This window comes from Engystomops pustulosus, chromosome 3, assembly GCF_040894005.1.
Source record: "Engystomops pustulosus chromosome 3, aEngPut4.maternal, whole genome shotgun sequence".
In the NCBI taxonomy this organism is placed as follows: Eukaryota; Metazoa; Chordata; class Amphibia; order Anura; family Leptodactylidae; genus Engystomops; species Engystomops pustulosus.
Window position 1 is genome coordinate 109,011,561 of NC_092413.1, and position 21,207 is coordinate 109,032,767.

General features: G+C 41.8%; 1 protein-coding gene across 2 annotated transcripts; it reads left to right on the forward strand.

Moving 5' to 3' along the window:
• Positions 1-268: 268 nt before the first annotated feature.
• TRAF3IP2 (TRAF3 interacting protein 2) lies at positions 269-20,992 on the forward strand. 2 transcript variants are annotated; one of them, XM_072141769.1, is made up of 10 exons: positions 321-393; positions 1,076-1,400; positions 1,939-2,237; positions 3,703-3,793; positions 5,183-5,355; positions 8,092-8,180; positions 10,556-10,624; positions 11,821-11,934; positions 18,148-18,222; positions 20,210-20,992. In XM_072141769.1, exons 2-10 carry the CDS (start codon positions 1,327-1,329, stop codon positions 20,354-20,356), a joined length of 1,131 nt encoding a protein of 376 aa, XP_071997870.1. In that variant the 5' UTR covers positions 321-393; positions 1,076-1,326; the 3' UTR covers positions 20,357-20,992. The 2 variants fall into 2 exon arrangements, with proteins under 2 accessions (XP_071997871.1, XP_071997870.1); XM_072141770.1 differs by lacking the exon at positions 1,076-1,400 and having other exon boundaries at positions 269-393.
• Positions 20,993-21,207: the final 215 nt, after the last annotated feature.

The window sequence follows — 21,207 nt, forward strand, 5'->3', positions numbered from 1 at the left end:
TTTATGTGTTCTAGATGTTTTCTAGCATCTTTCCAGTAGATTTCCTTATAGGACCTATAAAATCCCAGAGAAAAATAAATGTGTTAAAGTACAAAACAACACCAAAATGCTTGTATAAAAACTGCATTAAAATGCTTGAAATACATGATGTTGCAGCTGAAACCATGTGTACATGAAGAAAGCCAGACAGTGTTAAGGATCGCGTAATTTCAGACACTGTTTAACAGCAAAGCCCTGGCATTCTTCCAGGAATCTAGACACTCAAGCTCCTTACCTCATAGGGAGGAGTGGATTTAAGTAATATTTGCATATTGAAACCAGTTCCTCTTCCTGGTTCTAAACTCACGTCTGATATACGCAACATATTTCTTCAGATATCTATATATATCAAAGGTAAGGGAATTGGTTATATACAGTACGATAATGTATTATCTGTGTTTATATATTATATGTGTCCACTAAGAATCACTTAGCAAAGTGAAAGTGATTCAGTTGTGTATTTAGGGACAGCCAAGCAGGGGTTACACACGAGCCAAGGGACAGTACTCTAAATGCTTGTAAATGCTAAGTCATTTAATGACATTCGGTCTTATGTACCAATTGTTGTAAGTACGGTCCTAAAAGGGGATTATGTAGTGAGACCATGAAGATCTTGAGCTTATACATTCACAGCCATGACAGTGCTCAATGATCTACTGCTGTCACCACTGTCACTAAAAGTTTGCTAGTTCTGTGAAAACAGGAAAGAGTAGCCAATTCTGCCTCCACAGCAATATATGCATCCTCAGTCATAATTACATTTACATTTAAATTTACATTTTCATTTTTGGTCAAGAAAAGTGGGTTTGGTGTATTTTGGACATAAACTAATTTAGTACATTAAAAAGAGAAATAAAAAGCTATAAAATTACTAGCTGCAACATGGCAAAAGTTTGGGAAATTGATAACAATTATATTCCACTTTGGTGAAAAGCGAATAGAGTAAAGATAGTGATACATTAACTGACAACAAAGATTTTCTTTTTTCTTCCCAAACCAGGAAAACTTATTTTGTGTTTTCTTTACACCCCCAAAGGCAGCTTCACAACACTGAAAAACGGAGCACACACGACCACTCTAAGTGCAAATTAACCATTAAAAACTACTTTAGACAGCAGTCTTAGCTACTTTTCTCTCTTTTTATCCACATTTATAAGTATTTATGCCAACTGTACATGACAGTTGTCAATTTGACCATGAAAAATAGACATTAACATCCGTCTTCAGTGCGTTTAAAAAAAGCACCAAGAATGGAGCAACGCACCGTGTGTTAGCAGCCTCAAAATTATGGACATGTGCCTGAAACCATTAAAAAATATTGCATTTAATCCAGCCATGTGCCATCAGTTACAAAATTTAAGGTACGCATCTGTTTTTTACTGTTGTGCAATTTTAAGTTTTCTTTAGTATACCTGTCTGATATAAATATGAATTATACATACATTAAGTCATTAAAAAGAGGTCCTGAATTCCCAGAAAGGGGGCATAGATGTTATAATATTGTTTTGGCGAGTCCAAAGTAGCACACAAATTATCATCCAGCATCTGCCACTCTGATAAGTCTAGCCTAATTTTAGATGCGAAAATCTGCTCTAATGTATTTGATCCAGGCATTTAGGATCCACTACATTGATTGTCAAGCTTCCATCATGATCCCCAAAACATGACACATGAATTAGACAATGTTGATCATTTTCTAAATCACCTGCAAATCTCCATAGAAGAGAGAGAAAGGAAGAGGTCTTTTATGGTAACTGTAAGTGAACTGTAAGTGAAGCATTTAACGGTTAGAAAACAATAATTTGGAAGTCAGTTGTGTTGCTGTAGTTTACGCTGATGCTTTTGATGCTTTCAAAAATGACAACTAAATAAAGCATAATGTTTTATTCATACATCCAGTGCAAAGATGATCAGAAGTATACCAGAAGAGAATGATGAACCATTGGATCCACAAGAGGTTCACCAATTACACCCGGGAGGAATATCAGAGGCCAGCTTGGGAAGTATAGCTAGCGGGCACAGTCTGTATCCCAGTAACTCAGCTCAAGCATGGCAGTCACAATTCAGCAAGGACTATAACTGTAGCAACAGTATATCACATTTACTTGGAGCAGATGGTCTGGAAAGACCTCATACTCTTGTATCATATGGCAATCCTGGAGATCACAGGCATGCAGCATACAGGGAAATGGATCATGGTGAGTAGGAATATTCTTATTAGACAACCAATTGACAAGAACATTCAGTTACTTTTCTGTTTATCAATTGTCCCACACTGGGTTTGTCACTTGCTATTAGAATCAATGGAAAGTTCAAAACTAACACACATGCAGATATTTGGGATACTGTACCCGTGATTTCACACTGAAAACTAGCCAATGACTCCTATAAATTGGATTTGGCTCTAGATCAGTGGTTCTCAACCTTTCTAATGCTGTGGCCCCGCAATACAGTTCCTCATGTTGCGGTGACCCCAAACCATGTACAAGAATATTGTATTCGTGCCAAAAAATGCAATAAAATCGTGGCTCCCATGGCTTTAGGCGACCCCTGTGTTTTGGTCGTTCGACCCCCGCCGGGGTCACGACCCACAGGTTGGGAACCACTGCTCTAGATGAACTCTAGAGAGCGTTTATTTACAGTAAATGTACTTTTCTAACCACGCCATGATCTTCCTCTCCTTATCCTTAATGACCAAGACATTTTACAGACTTTCAAAACCTGACTTGGCATGGTTGACACATTTTTGCAAATTAACAAACTGAAAAGTATGCCATTCATGTATCCAGGTTGTCAATACTTTGCACAAGCACCTTTAAATGCAATAAAATAAGCAAGTTTGTTGGGATATGTCTCTACCAGCTTTGCCCATCTAGAGGCTTTGTTGATTCTTTTTGGCAAAATACTGGACTGGACTTTTTCTTAAATAATTATGTATTGATTTAAGACATTTTATTGTATCTTTGGCTGCATGTTTAGGGTCCTGTCCTGATGCATCTGAACCTACACCCCACTCTCAAGTCTTTCACAGCCTCTGACTGGTCTAGGATTGCCCTGTATTTAGATCCTCCTATATTCCCATCAAAGCATCTCCACAGCATGATACTAAAACCACCACATGGTGTGGATGCTGTGTTCAGGGTGACACGCACCATAGGTTTTTCTCCACAAACCGTAATGCATTTAGGCCCAACACTTCAATTTTTATCTTATCTGGCCACAGCACCTTCTTCCATATGCTTTCTATGTCCACTGCATAGCTGTAGATGTCCTGTGGACAGATTCCCCCACCCAAGCTGTGAATCTTTGCTGCTCCTCTAGAGAGACCAGGCTTTTACTCTAATAAGCATTCTCCTGTCAGTTTAGGTAGATGGGCAGATCTTGATAAGAACAACAAAAAAAACATTTTTAATGCACTTTTCTTGAGTTGACTCAAAAACAGTAGGTAGGTTGGTGAGATACTAGTAGTATTATAATCATTTAATAAATATAATTAAAATATAACCCTGCAATATGTTTTGACACAACTTTAATCCTGCACTTGTTTTTCCATATTTACTATTTATTTAATTCACTATCCACTTTCCTGAGTATTCTATTTCAATAAAACAAAATCCTTTATTGTAAAAAATAAGAATATAATTCCAATTACTATGATTATAGATAGAAGATCTTTTCTGTATTGTCATCCCCCTGCGCCACCAATGCATCAGGTTCCTCGTCTGTGCCAACCAGTTATGCAACCAAATTATCGGTAGGTAAAAAAAACGTTCTTAATGGTATATTCACATGTGCTAGTTTTGTTGCATGCTTGAAAAACAAGAAATGTATACCATGAAGCATTTTTTAAACTCCTTTACATGAAGAAAAAATATGGAGGAATCCCGCATCTTTACTTCAAGCTTTATTAATCCAAAGTAGGTTCCTTTATAAAATATTCACATGGCCAATACAAAGGGTAAAAAACACACTTAATGATAAATGTCCCACTGTCGAGTCTATGAGCCCTTAGGACAGTGGTGGCGAACCTATGGCACAGGTGCCAGAGGTGGCACTCAGAGCCCTTTCTGTGGGCACTCAGGCCATTGATCCCAAGACAGAGCTCACCAAACAGGACCAAATTCACCAAATCTTCCTGCAGACCCAGGCAATTTAATAGATTCTACAATCAGCGCTATTTTAGAACGACACTTCATTGGCTGTTGGGAACTGCGGTAAAAGTGAGAAAGTGTTGATAGAACTGCAGTATCTTTGTAGGTCATCCTACTGGACCCTTCATTCTTACTGTACAGAGAGACCCTGGTGAGAAGCTACAATGATAGTCTGAATGTGCCCTCCTTCTTTCAACTGTATTAGTGGCCTTAAGGGGCCGATACGATTGATAGATGTTGAAGAGCAGGTAGCAATAAGTTACTGCTTAAAATTCAATGTTGGCACTTTGTGGTAAATAAGTAGATTTTGGTTGTAGTTTGGGCACTCGGTCTCTAAAAGGTTCGCCATCACTGCCTTAGGAGAACAGGGGATTGAATAGCTTGCACTGAATAAGAAGCCTTGCAGAAAGTACTGTAGGCAAGTAAAAGGTTAAATGAAGCCGCGTTGGAGAAATATTTTGACCAAAATGAACATGAGACAATCATTTAAAAATATGCCAATGATAGGCCAGTAATTTTAGGGACCCTGACCCAGTCAGTTAATAGATTGTTTTATAGACTATATTGACCATATTGCACCACTGGAACGTATCTCCCAATCACTGGAATGAGGAATGAGCAGCAATAGTGAAACTGGACGACTGCAGAGTTTCGGATACCTCAACAGCAGATCCCGTTTTAGTCTGAAGGAGGGCAATTGTGGTGCCTATGACCAAATTAACTAGAGGATCAATATTTGAGCATAATAAGGTGTGATCACAATTGGTAGGGAATGTCTATAAATCCAGTTTATTAGACTACATGGTATTTGTTAGGATACCTCCTTGTTTAGTTTTGTATTGGAGTAACACTAATGTTGAAAAAGTTTATCTATGTTTTTGTGTATATAATAATTATAATAAAACAAGCATTAGCTTCTATGTACACTATAGATTGTTTCTATGCCTTGAATGGCCATAATACAAAGTTTGTGTAATATTTCTGCCTTGTAGTGAACCACAGAATGATTTTGCGGTACATACAAATGCATCCCCATACAATATGCCGCAGCCAGATATATATTCCTATCGTCAGCAGCCTCAAATTAGAAATAGCCCTGTACGGTTTCCACCTCAAGAAGAGCCTGGTACAGGTCTGAAGATGAGCAACTTGCCATCAGAGCAAAGTAAGTGCAACCTGCTATTTGACAAGTAATGTATTTTTTAAAAAATGTGCCCAATCTTTCATATGATTCTGGTAATCTTTGAGCAGCTGATTCTAAAAATACCATCCATTTCTTTCTAGCAGCTCTAGTAGATGAGATGGTGCTGCTATGAGTACCTTATTATTTTGACCATGGCCCTTAGGGCTCTTATGGTGCGAGTGTCCAAGAACACCTCATCATAAGAAATCACGGAAACAAAGGTTTTCGCGATCTGATGGAAAATCTCTAGTTCACAGCCACAAAATATGACAGTTTCAAAATTTCTTTAGCACAATATTGAGTGAAGACTAGATTTAGCAGTAATATAACATTATTAATTAGTTGACAATTATTTACCGCATCTCTTAGGTACATTATTGAGTGACCATTAGTTTCAGCATCCTATGTATTAGTTTCAGCATCTTTGTAAGGTGGTGATGCCAGATCTCCAAAAGTATTGTTGATCTGGGAAAAAGGGTGTCATTTTTACATAATCAGGGCCCAAAACATACTTATCACCAATTTTTCTTAAAACCAAATAAACATTTTTTTCCAATTTTTTTTAAAAACCTGTTAACTTGCCATTTTGCACCTTTCAAATCTGACATATGACACTTTTTGTGGTTATAACCTTGGAACCCTTAAATATATAGTGAAACCCCATAAATTACCTCAGTATAGAAACCAAAGTATGTAAAACTATGTTTAAGTAATTTGTTAACCCTTTATGTGTTTCACATGGGTTAAAACAGAAAGGAGGTGTGATATTGAAATTGTCATTTTTTTGCCTACATTAATGTATTTTTTATAAAATGTATACATTCACAGAGAATAAAATGCCAAAATGCCCCATAACATTTAATACCCAATTTCTCCTGGGCATGCCGATACCCATATGTGGTGTTAACCTACTATGTGGGCACAGGCCAGGACATTGAAGGGAAGGAACACCATTGATAGCCGATTTTCTTTGTCACATTGTACATGCTGTAACATGTTTATTTTTTAGGTAGTGTGGACATATTAGGGTTTATTTTTTGTGGGATGAGATGCACTTTACAGATCTTTCACTTTGTGGTGTTTATATTTTATTGATCAGATTTGTATTACGGTAACTCTTTCTGAGTATAGGAAAAGAAAATCATTGATTCTTGTTTTTGATAGTTTTTTGGGCTTTTCACCATACCATGAAAAATAATTGTTCTTTACAGTTGTGTCATTTTGGGCCACATGACTTTCACTTATTGGAACATTTTTTGTGAAGGAATTTGATGTAAAATCACCTTTTTTGGCAAGTGTTTATTTTTTTTTTTACAGCGTTCACCATGTGGGTCCACTTATGTTTCATATTTGTTATACAGATTGTTAAGGAATGCTGCAATACTAAATGTGGGGCTTTATGTGTTATTTTTATACTTTATTATGTATTTCTATGAAAGGGAGGTGTTTCAGGGCCTCTCACTTTATTATAAAAATGTTCCCTTGGCAGGGATTCCAGGAGAAGGGAGGATGGGATCCCCCAGTAAGTCACTTGAGGATCCGATCCAGAGGGTTTGTGTCTGCATTCCCCTTGCATTCCAGTTATCTCCAATCAAGGGTGTTACAGGAGGGTTTCAGATTCAGAAGCATAGCATAATAACATAATGCACAGGTTGGAATGTCACCTTAACACATGCAGTGCTATTAAGTCTTGCATTGCAAAGGAGTTAATGGGGCTCATTTACTAAAGGTCACGCTGCTCACTTTCGTCGGACTGTGCACCTTTATCGGGGCTAACACGGCTTGCACAGGTATTTAAGAAGTGTCTGTGCTGGCATTTTGGCGCACACAATCCTTTTGTGGCGCAGCTGCTCTGGCTTTCCATGCGGCACAAATTAGGGGAAATGCCGTCGTACTGTCCGACTGATTCGGACTGAGTGCAGGGTTTAACTTTTAAATTGTGTCGCAATTACAGTAGCCTCATGGCCTTAGACAAAAATTGCCTGGAGTTGGTTCAGTTATGTTTATGTTGATTAAATCGCGTTGTGGTCTATGTCGAGCACATTTGTTTGCAAACTAAATATGTGGAGAAAAAAGGCATCCAAACTAATTATCTCCTTATCTATTGACCTCCATTGGTCAAATGTAGTGCAAATTAGAAACTTCTTTTATGTCTCTATACTGAATTTTTGAAGGGCAAAATAGAAAAGTCTATTGCGTTTTCTTAATAAGTGTCACGTCAGAGTTTGATCTGTGTCTCAGTTTTTCACACGCATTTTCAATGCAATTTCAATGTGTTTGTCACGCACAGATAACGTGCATGAAAAGGACCCAGGGCTGAGGTCTATCTTTTCTATGGCAATTGATGTGTGCCAAATGCGTTTTTGATGGATCTCCATAGACTTGTGTGGTGCTTTTTTCACACGCGTGACTTGCAAAATTAGAGCATGCCGATATTTAAACATGCGTTTAAAAAAAAACGCTTGTGTGCGTGAAAAAAATGTCTGAAAAAAACATTATAATGGTGCAATGCAAGTTCTGCACGTCAAAAGAACGCAAGTGTGGAAGGGGCCTAATACTTTGCAATTAAGATTTTTTCTGGACAACTCATTTAGGGTATGATTTATATACTGATGCCTAAGCTTGATGGCTGGCTGGTTGTTGTAGCTGATATTCTAGTCGAAAGCAGTACAGAATTAACACAGTGAATTCACGCTATGCATCTGCTGTGTCTTGCAGGAAGAGTCTTCATAACGTATTCCTTAGATGCTGCAAACTCTGTTATACAACTGGGAAATCTTTTGTGCTCCAATGGATTCAAGACCACAGTAAGTCATGTTACAATTAGTCCTCAACAGGTAACGACATGGACTGAAGCTCAGAAGCACCATATTATGTACGTATCAGGTGGTTTTTATACCAAGTCTTGTTTTTAATAGAGGAGGAGAAGTTAAAATATCTGCCTTTATCTTATACTTTATGAAGTCACATTATATAACCCACATTGGCAGATTTTTATATTTGTAGTGTATAGAATTAGTCATAGAATGGTACTCTTATACCAGAAATATGTTCACCTCTTCCTCAAACACAGACATACCTTCCTATTTCTTTTTTACTCTGTTGTGTTTTTCTACTTTTCAGCTTTTTAGTGATTTACCTGATCCAACATGTACTGAAACATTGTGACTTAGATTGACATTCACATGAATGAAAGTCATGGTTGTTGACCCTCCAGAATCACTGTGCGACCATATTCAGACACTAGATGTGAAGTAACAGATTAAGGGTCCCAGCGGTGTGGAGCACCTCATTTAGTTACCAAAATGTGTGCTGAAAACCCTAACTCAGCTAATACTCGAGTCTATAAAAAAAAATTAAAAATCACCTTTCCGACGTGCCCCCCCCCCCCCCCATAGGTCCTCTTCTTGCTTCCGGTGCTCCAGTGCCTCTTCGGGTTCTTCCGTCCCTCGTGATGCCGGCAGCTCACAAACAATGACATTGTGTGTGTCTGTCGAGCGCAATGACCCAAAGAGGATCCAAGAAGAGAACCTACAGGGGGCGTCGGAAGGGTGAGTACAGTGTTAATTTTTTTTTACTATATGGGGGCACGCTTGCTATATACTATGGGGCTGGCCGGCTATATACTACAGGGGGCTGGCAGGCTATATACTAGGGGGGTGGCAGGCTATATACTACAGGAGCTGGCAGGCTATATGCTACAGGAGCTGTCAGGCTATATGCTAAAGGGGCTGGCAGGCTATATACTACAGGGGCTTGCTATATACTACAGGGACTGGCAGGCTATAGACTACAGGGGCTGGCAGCCTATATACTGGAGGGACTGTGACCAATGCATTACCCTCGGCTTATACTCGAGTCAATAGTTTTCCCCAGTTTTTTGGTGGTAAAATTAGGTACCTCGGCTTATACTCAGGTCAGCTTATACTCGAGTATATATGGTATCCATTAACATTACAATTGCATAGAGGCAAGATAGATTTGTACCGATCCTGGGTGTTAGCAGTGGGTCTTTGCTGCATATGCAGCAAAACCAATGTCTGTATGACAAGAGCTCACTCTGTGAGTCCTCTTCATACATGCTTGACAGCTCCATGCCGTAAGCGTACAGCGTAGAGCGTTGACAGGTTAATATACTGAGCCACATCATGTATTATATATACTGGGCCCCAATTAATTTTATATACTGACCCCCCTTAATTATTTAATATATCGAGCTCCAAATAATTTAGAGCCTGGTCACACATGTGATTGTTCTTTGGAAACGCAAATGCATTTGGGCCAGGTTACGACCCCCTCCGCTAGCGCAGTGCTTGAAAACGCATGTGACCATACCCTAAATATACTGGATCCCCCTCAATTAATTATTTAATATACTGCCCCACCATGAACTATTTTATATATTGGCCCTCAATAAATTATTAAATATACTGGGCCCCTCTCAATTAATTATTTCATATATTGTACCACTAATTAATTATTTATTATACTGCCCCCTCACAATTAATTATTCAATATGCTGCCCCCCCCCAATTGATTAATATGCTGCCCCCACCACAAGTAATCATTTATTATGCTTCCCCCCACAATTAATTATTTAACATACTGCCCCCACAATTAATTAATATGCTGCCCCCACAATAAATTATTTAATATGCTGCCCCCCCCCCAGTTAATTATTTTATATATTTTGCCCCAACCATCTTTTTACTTCTGTTACATTTTTAAAAATCATGTACTGTTTTTACCTCACGCTTCCACTGCTAATGAACCTGAGGTGCTCTGGGGGATGTTTCCCCCTGCCCCTGCTCTCTCCCTCCTCCCTCTGTCTGTGTAATCTAGCAAAAGCAGAGACCTTCTCTGCTCATTGTAACAGCGAGTGAAAAGACATCACTAAGGGGTTCTGGAAAAAAACTGAGTCCCTTGGGTTCATTAGCATAATTTTAAATTTTGATTTTAGAAGGATAACACATATAAATAGAATACTACAGTCACAGTGCCTGGCTCTATGAGTAAGTGTCCCTGGTTTATTCCTCATGCTTGAGTTTGATGGTAGATTTTCTTTAAATAGGATTTCCATGACCACTACATCTCATCACTGTGCTGCTAATATGCTGCTGTCACAGGGGAACATTCAGGCAGCCAGTTAATTTTCTTCTTATTTTGTCATATTTTCGCTTAGATTGACCTGTTTGAGGGATCAATTCGAGGAATGGACATCATCAGATGGATGGAGAGATATCTCAGTGATGTAAGTATGGAAATTTACTTAAAGAGAACCCGTCAGGCAAAATAACCCCCCTAAACTAAATATATTTTCATAAACTGTCATTAGAGAGCATTGCCTCTATCCCTTCATTGTCCCATTACATGCTCCAGGCAGCCATGTTATAGCAGAACATGTCAGATACTTGTGTAGCTGATGTCTATGTTTCTGTGAATTCTGTCAAGTCAGCAGATAAAGCACAGACACTAGCAATGCTTTACTATACATTACACATATACATGAGCAGGGAGAGGAGAGGGGAGGGGTAACAGGGGTGACATCACTGCCTCTGACCATGTGACCAGCCTCATTTACATGATAAAAAATAGATGATTTTACAATGAATAATGTATGAATTGACTAGATAAAGGCTGGGACAGAATCCTTGTGAGCTGCTCCAACAGGTAGTAGTGGCAGGACTAGTGACAGAGACCTGATGACAGGGGTCCTTTGATAAAGGGAACCTCTGACATTGCCCTTTCCCCACTATTCCCCAAGTAGTATTTTATCTGCTGTTTAATGGTGTCCAATGTAAAATATTTTCATTGTAAAAATCCACTTTTATTCCTTATATCTCAACAATGGAAACATAAAGTCAAGGAGGCAGGGAACTCAACTATGCAGTGCTGCAGGTGCGGCTATCCTACACTGAAAACCCCAGCCCTTCAATTTGACATAATTTAACCTGGCTTTGGAATATTCATGCATGTGTGATGCTCCTTTCAGTATTTGCCCATGCACCACCTCATAGTGCAGAAGTTAGAGTATCTGCTAGTAGGCCATGCTCAAACGTACTTGCTCATCATTCAGGAACATTGGACTGGCTAGCAGAAGACCGCACCCGCGCTGGGCATTGTAGTGGTGTATACACATTGCGCTGTGAAGCCGGCTGCTTACAAGTGTCGGGAATTAAATCAGAGCATAGCATGTCTGAGTATTCAAAAGCCAGGGTGAATGCTGTTACACTGAAGGTTGGTACTTTCAGTGCAGAGCGGCAGCATGGAGGCTGAGGAAGCTTGACCATTTGTATATTTTTTATCCGTTAAGGTGTTTACCCTATAGGATAACTATTGTTATAAGGCAAACACAACTGTGAACTTAGATGAACTTTGTTTTGTTTTGTCTGTGTATTAAAATCAAGTCTCACGAAATACAAATCTTCCTTTTTTGTTATTGAATAGACAAGTGTGATGATCATCATAGCAATCAGCCCCCAGTACAAAAAGGACGTTGAAATGGACTTGATTCATGTTAGTGATGATCATGGCCTACACACACGATACATCCATAGAATGGTAAGTAATAGCCAACCAGTCATATGTATTCATTTATAAGTACTGTATATACTTGAGTATTAGCCGACCCATATATAAGCCGAGGCCCCTATTATTACCACAAATAACTGGAAAAACATATTGACTCAAGTATAAGACTAGGGTAGGAAATGCATTGGCCAAAGCCACCCCTATTGATGAAATGTCCCCTATAGCTCTCCCCCAGTAAAGAAATGCTCCAGTCTCCCACCCTATAATGAAATGCCCTGCAGCATCCCCCCAAGTAATGAAGTGTCTTGCAGCAACCCCCCTAAGGGTGAAATGCCCTACAGCAGCCCCCTAGTGAAATGCTCTGCAGCCCCCCGGTGTAAAAAACAATAAACTTATAGTGGGAGCGGGAGGGGGGGCAGTGTAGCTACAGGGGAGCGGGGCAGTGTAGCAGGAGGGGGAGATGGGGCAGTGTAGCTACAGAGGAGGAGGGGCAGTGTAGCTGGAGGGGGAGGGGGCAGTGTAGCTACATGGGAGGGGGCAGTGTGGCTACAGGGGGAGGGTGATGGGGAGGGGTCCAGTGTGGCTATAGGGGGAGGGGGCAGTGTGGCTACAGGGGGAGGGTGATGGGGAGGGGTCCAGTGTGGCTACAGGGGGAGGGGGCAGTGTGGCTACAGGGGGAGGGAAGGCAGTGTGGCTACAGGGGGAGGGAGGGCAGTGTGGCTACAGGGGGAGGAGGGCAGTGTGGCAACAGGGGGAGGGCAGTGTGGCTACAGGGGGAGGGGGGCAGTGTGGCAACAGGGGGAAGGGAGACAGTGTAGCTGGAGGGGGAGGGGTAGCTACAGGGAAGAGGGGCAGTGTGGCTACAGTGGGAGGGGGATGGGGAGGGGGCAGTGTGGCTACAGGGGGGAATGGGGGCAGTGTGGCTACAGGGGAGAATGGGGGCAGTGTAGCTACAGGGGAGGGGGGCAGTGTGGCTACAGGGGGAAGGGGGCAGTGTAGCTACAGGGGAGGGGGCAGTGTGGCTACAGGGGGAGGGGGAAGTGTGGCTACATGGGGGGGCAGTGTAGCTGGAGGGGGACAGTGTGGCTACAGGGGGTGGGGGGCAATGTGGCTACAGGAGGATGGGGAGCGGGCAATGTGGCTACAGGGGGAAGGGGATGGGGAGGGAGGTCAGTGTGGCTACAGGGGGAGGGGGCTGGGGAGGGGTCAGTGTGGCTACAGGGGGAGGGGGATGTGGAGGGGGGGCAGTGTGGCTATTGGGGGAGGGAGATGGTGAGGGGAGGCAGTGTGGCTACAGGGGGAGGGGGATGTGGAGGGGGGCAGTGTGGCTATAGGAGGAGGGAGATGGAGAGGGGGGCAGTGTGGCTACAGGGGGAAGGGGATGGAGAGGGGGGCAGTGTGGCTACAGGGGGAAGGGGATGGGGAGGGGGGCAGTGTTGCTACAGGGGGAGGGGGATGGGGGGCAGTTTGGCTACAGGGGGAGGCAGCAGTGTGGCTACATTGGGAGGGTGGCAGTGTGGCTACATTGGGAGGGGGCAGTGTGGCTACGCTGGGTAGGACATTGTGGCTATGTAGGGTGGTCCCACTAAGGTTCTGTCACCCAGGGGTTTACTAAAACCTGGAGCCGGCCCTGGTGCCAGGTTAACTTCACTTGTGAATATTACAACTATATATCACTATGAACCGCTGGTGGTGGTTGGATCTGGTCCTTGACAGGTTTGGGTTTTAGGGCTCGTTTCGCACTTTAGTCAATGCCCTATATACTGATCCTAGGGCGGAGATCCTAATGTCTGGCTTTAAGTCTAGGGTTATACATCTGCATAGTGGAACGAGGCAGGGGTGCCCTTTATCACCCCTGCTGTTTGACCTAGCCCTTGAACCGTTAGCGTTGGCATTACGCTTCCCTGCCATTAACAAAGGGAATAGAGTGGGAGACAGCGGGGTAAAAACCGCTTTCTTTGCGGATGATATTTTGCTGTTTGTATCAGACCCATTGTGCGCATTGCCTCGGATCTTGACACATATCGCAGAATTTATGCAACTGTCGGGTTTCAAGATGAACCTGAGTAAAAGTGACCTTCTTCCTCTGGACCCCTCCTCTTTGGGGAGAAAAGAGCAATAAAATCAATGGGAGTGGGACTTGCCACTAAAAGCATAAAATACTTGGGATTGCAAATAGGCAACACATCCTCATTGCTATATAGCAGGGGTCTCAAACTCGCGGCCCGCGGGCCAACTGCGGCCCGCGGGACAACATTTTGCGGCCCCCACCTGGATGGAGAGGGCTCACGGGCTGAGCCCTCTCCATAGCCGGTAAGTCTTTGCTGCATATTGCAGCAAAGGCTTACTGGTAACACCCGCGATCGGTGCTAGCACCGATCGCGGGTGTTTTTACAGCGTGGGCTGCCGGCAAAGCTGCCGGCAGCCTCAAACAGATAGCGGCGCATGGGCGCCGCCATCTTACCTGGGATCGCCGCTCCCCGTGACGTCATCGGGGGGCGGCGATCCGTCTCCATGGTAGCCTCGGGTCTTCCCGAGGCTATTTCGTTTTAACCCCTTCATTACAATGTGCTGATAGCACATTGTAATGAATGAGGAGGAAAATCCCCTTATACTGCCATACTGTAGTATGGCAGTATATGGTAGGATCGATCAGACAACCTAGGGTTAAAGAACCCTAGGGAGTCTGAAAAATAGTATAAATAAAAATAAAAAAAAGTTTTTTAAAAAAAAATTAGAATAAAAAAAAATTAAATTTCAAATCACCCCCCTTTCCCTAGAACTGACATAAATATAAATAAACAGTAAAAATCATAAACACATTAGGTATCGACGCGTCCGAAAATGCCCGATCTATCAAAATATAATAACGTTTTTTACAATGCGTTTTACCCCGTTACGGAAAATAGCGCCCAAAGTCGAAAATGGCCATTTTGAAAAATATAAAAAAATCTATAAAAAGTGATCAAAAGGTCGTACAGTCCTAAAAATGATATCATTGAACATATTATCAAATTTCGCACTGAGCCCCTGACTGGGCTCAGTGCGGTAGGAGCTTGGGACCCCTCGGTGCACAGGACGCGTTCATAGAGAAAACACGTCTCCCAGCTCGGGGCTTTCCTTGCGCTGGGAGACGCCATGACATTTGAATCTGAATAATGATATTTTGTAAGCGCATTTTGTGTGGAAAACTTGATGCGGCCCAGCCTTACCCAGAATCTACCTCCAGCGGCCCCCAGGTAAATTGAGTTTGAGACCCCTGCTATATAGGCTCAACTACCCGCCGGTATTTCAGAAAATTAAAGCAGATGGGAACCCCTACCATTAAATATTTTAGGTAGAATACACTTATTCAAAATGATTCGTTTTGTATGGCTGTTATATCCCCTACAGACGCTACCCCTGTTGTTGAAAACTATGGACATCAGAGACCTGAACAAGGCTTTTACTAGGTTCATATGGCAGGGAAAGAGGCATAGGATCTCCCTAAATTGTCTGACACACACCAAACTTTCAGGGGGGGATGAACTTTCCTCACATTAGAAAGTACAATCATGCAGCATTATTGAAAAACATCATCGACTGGATACATGCAACAAATTGCTTTTCCAATGTCAGAGTAGAACAGAAATGCGGACTGGTAGCAGCCAAGCCAACCAAGGATAGCAAAGCAGTCGGTACTCTTAAAAGACACTATAGCAACATGGAAGAGGCTTCGGAAACAATTTGGGCTGTCATTCCAGCTCTCTAAACACCTCACCTTATGGGACAACCCAGACTTTGAAGCAGGCAGAAAAAGTAGGCTGTTTATACCGTGGAAGCTTGGATCACTCAGATGCAACATTTAATACATCAAACTGAGCCAAGGCTTAAGTCGCTGAGAGAACTCTTGGAAGAGTATTCTTTACCAGATATACAAGAATTCTCCTATGTGGGCCTAGAGGGAGGACGGTCAATAGCGATACTGTATGTCATACTAGGCAGGAAGGGGGAGTCTGTAGAACAACTGCTTAATTTTCCGTATTGGGAAAAAACGGCTAAACGCGACTCAGGTATCATCTCGCATGTTACATAGTTGGGTTGGGGTGCGCAGACATATTTTGAGTGCACGCTGGCGAGAGACCTTCTACAAACTGATGCACACAGCAATATATGCCTTCAACCTTCCAGTGTCCGAGTCCTGCCCTAACAGGATAACTAAGTGCCCGAAATGTGAGGCACCACTGGTAGACCTCTATCATGCTATCTAGACCTGTCCTAACCTACAGCCATACTGATCAAATAGACAGGGCATACTCAACTATGCTCCCACTTAATGCATTAGGTATCTTATTTCATTCTGTGATCACGGAAGGGTAGAAAGGGGACAGGGGAGACCCGCTACCACCAATTATACACATAACACTTTTGGTAGCCAAAAGATGCTTACTGAACCACTGGCTGGAGAGCTCCATACCTGACTAGGCGGAGGTGCTGGCCCAAATGAAAATTTACTTAGAGGTGGACAGAATAGAAACAGAGCACTTAGGGAATAAACGCACCAAATCATTTTTCCGCAAGTGGCGGACATTCAATGTATCATATCTTACATCTGACGAAATTAAGCATCTAATGGCAAAGCTATGCCGAACTGAATGGTATCATACAGAAAACCTTAAAGGGACCGGGGGGCATCTGCAAATGACACTTAATACTCATTGAAATGCATGTGACATAACCAACTGCACCTACTGCAATCACTTCCAGACATATAGCGCATACAGTACATACAAAAGATCTCATTGTCTTCTGATGTTAAATGTTTAAGTGTTTTATGATATTTTTGTTCTAAATAAATCATACTTTGGCCTGATTAGGTGCCGCTGTAAACATTCTACTAAATGTACTAGTACATGGTTGTAAAAATTGTACACAGTTCGCGAATTGTATGTAAAACCTGTTACCACATTTTGACCCAATAAAGCTTTTTTTTTTAAAAAATTTAAATTTGCTTTGGAATGAGGCTTGTCAACATTTAAAGCTTTATCAGAAAACTCCAAATGGGATGGGAAAAAATGAAAAACAGCATGTGGAAAATCTGCTTGAAAACATTTCCACAACATTTGCAGATAGCCTAACACACAGGCATTTGTTTTACCTATGTTTTAAAACAAAAAAAGTGTGTTTTTTTGGTCATCTATGCCTCTTCTGTAAACAAGTAATCTTGAAACTTTTTTAAGACAATTTAAAAAAGTCGCATATTATAAATTAGGAAAAACATCTGTATTCCTAAGTTAAATAAGGCATACTTGGCTAAAATTCATGCACCGTTTACATTTGAAAAGTCTCTAAAATGTCTGAAAAAAAAGTTGCAAATATGGAATGAACACATAGATACTGTATATAGATAGTTATATGGAAAGATAGATAGATAGATAGATAGATAGATAGATAGATAGATAGATAGATAGATGCTCCGTGAAAAATGGGATTGTGTTTTTAGAATAAACTCTACCCCATTTTTCACCATTTTGGATTTGAAGTCCTGCTCCATTTTGGAATTGGATATTTATAGGAGTTCCTTACCTGGACTCTGGAGCTTCTTGTACCCTCCACCATTAGGGGTTGTCAATGACATTTTACTGCTGTGGATTTTCTGATTGTAGATAAATAGATTGACAGACATACAGATAGCTAGACATACAGATAGATGGATAGACATGTACAGATATAGATATATAGACAGATAGACATACAGATAGATAGACATACAGACAGATAGATATACAGATAAATAGATAGAGATACAGGCAGATAGATAGACATACTGATAGATAGAAATAGAGAAATACATATACATAGAAAGATAGATAGAAATAAATACAGATATATTGATAAAAAGATAGAAATAAATAGATATGGATAGTTTAAAGGACAATGCCTCCACTGATTTGTATAAGAATTGGCTAGTGATAGCCACGGGGTGTTAAGCTTTTATTCTCATACAGACACAACTCTAGAGAAAATAAAAGGTTACCACTCCCTTGGTTATAATGAGTTAAGTCACATATAAACTTCAGGGGACCATATCATATGATTCGGCGGATGTGATAGACTATGCAGTTGCTCTTGCTGTATTTATATGCATGTCATAGATCCTCTTACAGTATCACTCAACCACTGTTCACTCAGATATATAAGAGCATGTTATAAACACTACCTTTTTATTTCAGCTTTAATATGATTTTTACTTTTGTCTTGTAGATGCAGATGGAGTTCATAAATCAAGGAAGCATTAACTTCAGATTCATTCCAGTACTTTTTCCAAACGCAACAGAGGTCAGTAACAAATACAGATGATGGGGAAACGGCAAATGTTTGAAAGTATTAGCACGTTATTCTGAATACACAATCTTAAAACTTATGAGGCTCGTAGTTATAGATTTGCATTAGCTACAAAGCATAGTGCAACTTTTACTTTACTATAGGAGTGATTCTATGCCATAAATCTTTAACTCTAGTATTATATAGTAATACACCTGAATATCTGTTAAAGTACAACAAACCTTTTTTTTGGAAGGCCACAGAGGTAAAGTCTGGAATATAGCTTACGAGATGGTTCTAACTTCACCCATGATAGTGATCGGGTTCTGCCGTCTGGCCAAGACAATCTGTGTTTAGCTGCCAATCTGGCAAATTGACATGCCTAGCAACTAGCTGTGGCTATGACTGCCCACGGGGAGTAACTACATTTATTTAGTTAATCGGAAAGTTGTATGAGAATGATTAACATCCAGTAGTTGTTTTCAAAACACACATTTCTGCTAAAGAACAATGTGCATTGTCTTAATAGAAGTGGATCCTCTAAGATCAGTTTGGTTCTGGCTTAATGAGGGTGTAGAGTGTAAGTAATCTCCCTAATGTTCATTGTCTTAATAGAAGTGGATCCTCTAAGGTCAGTTTGGTTCTGGCTTAATGAGGGTGTAGAGTGTAAGTAATCTCCCTAATGTTCATTGGTCTTGCGAAAGACAAAGTATGGAGTCAATCAAGGGTCATTAACATACCATCTAAAATAGGGTCTATAATAACATAGTTTGCCAATGTAATTAATTAGCCATGAGATCCTCCATGGGAGCAGGGAACAGCAGGGGTGTAACTAGGAGCACCTGACCACCATAGCTGAATTCTGAATGGAGTCCCCCTTCCTCTTTGAAAAATATAAATATTTGTACATGCACAAGTTTATACAATAAGGCGACATTCACACTGCCGTTGCCCGCCGTACCATAGCACGCCGCTCACCCCCCGTCCCTCTCCATCGGAATATATGGCGCTTGGCTCCGTATTCCAGAGAAAGATAGGACGTGTCCTATCTTTCTAAGGGGTACGGATCGGTACGGTGCCAAACGTGTGCGGCACCGTACCGCTCCCGTTGGGCGCTGCGCCCCCATTGCCGTGTATGGGGGATGTATAAAGGCTGTATATATATGTCGGCCGTATATACGTCCCCCATACAGCAGAGTGAATGTAGCCTAACACAAATTTATACACTTACATATGCACACATTTACATACTTACACACATATAGTTGTACATAGGATGCATCCATCCAGGCACACATGCACTCATATATACATTTAAACTGTTATACATAGGGGGAGATTTATTACTGTTTCTACACCAGTATTCTGGTGTAGAATCAGTACAATGATTGTAAATTCTTGCGCAGTGCAAGAATTTTCACTTAAAATAGCAAATACGCCACCTGTATGCCAGCGGGGTGTATTAGGGCATGTGCCTGTGTTCTTTTGTAACCAGCATGCAAAATAGTTTTGCTCACCGGCCGTGCCACCCGTTAGGTACAGCAAGGGACCTATGCCTCTTGATGTATCCAGCGGGACAAAGGGGGGTTTGGCAGCTATCAAATCTCCCTCATAGAGAATGTACACATCGTATAGACACACACAGTATGTACACATGTATAAACACATCATATACACACATAACCATACACAGAGATACAGCATACACACACAAACAGTCTATACACATGATACACCATCTACATACAAAATATACATTTACAGCATATAATGGTGCACTCCATTGTTTAGTGTAGCAGGTTGGACGCCCAGGCCACCCGACACTGTGGCTGCTACCCTGGTAGTTTTCCCCTGGTAAGGTAACTACGATTTTATATGCATAGTTATATCACCTCATGTTTATTCTGTGTTTAACAAATGCACCAGGTTTCACTGAATGTTCTTATTGGGTCATATCCATGAAACCTATTATATTGTTTTTTCAATATGCTTGGTTCTTCAGGAGCATGTGCCTAACTGGCTGAAAAACACCCACATTTATCGATGGCCGTACGACACAAGGAGACTGTTCCTGCGCCTACTACGAGAAGAGGAATACATAATTCCCCCAGTTGGACAACTACCAGTACTTGAAGTTCGAACTATATAAATAGGCAATCTCTATTAGATGCTAGTGCAGTATTCTATAGGTTTGCAGAATGATGAATAATTACATTTTGAAAAGGGGTTTTCAGTAGAGATGAGCGAACATGCTCGTCCGAGCTTGATGCTCGTTCGAGCATTAAGGTACTCGAGACGGCTCGTTGCTCGGACGAGTATTTCCCCTGCTCGAGATCGAGCATTTAATTAAAAAAACACAGTGAAGAACAATGAAGAATAGAATAAAAACAGTGAACACAGTGAACACAGGATCATTTAAGTGAAAAACACAGTGAAGAACACAGTGAAGAATAGATTACAGATGTTCGGCACATCTGCTTACTTGTCGGGAGATACGCGCGGAACGGCGCGAACAAAATAGTATGTGAAGAACAATATATATGTGTGAAGAAGACATTGCAGAACACGGTGAGCAGGACGGAGACACCGGGGAGCAGCACAGAGACACCGGGGAGCAGCACAGAGACATCGGGCAGCGGCACGGAGACATCGGGGAGCGGCACGGAGACATCGGGGCACGGAGACATCGGGGCACGGAGACATATGGGCACGGAGACATATGGGCACGGAGACATATGGGCACGGAGACATCGGGGCACGGAGACATCGGGGCACGGAGACATCGGGGCACGGAGACATCGGGGCACGGAGACATATGGGCACGGAGACATCGGGGCACGGAGACATATGGGCACGGAGACATAGGGGCACGGAGACATATGGGCACGGAGACATCGGGGCACGGAGACATATGGGCACGGAGACATCGGGGCACGGAGACATATGGGCACGGAGACATATGGGCACGGAGACATCGGGGCACGGAGACATCGGGGCACG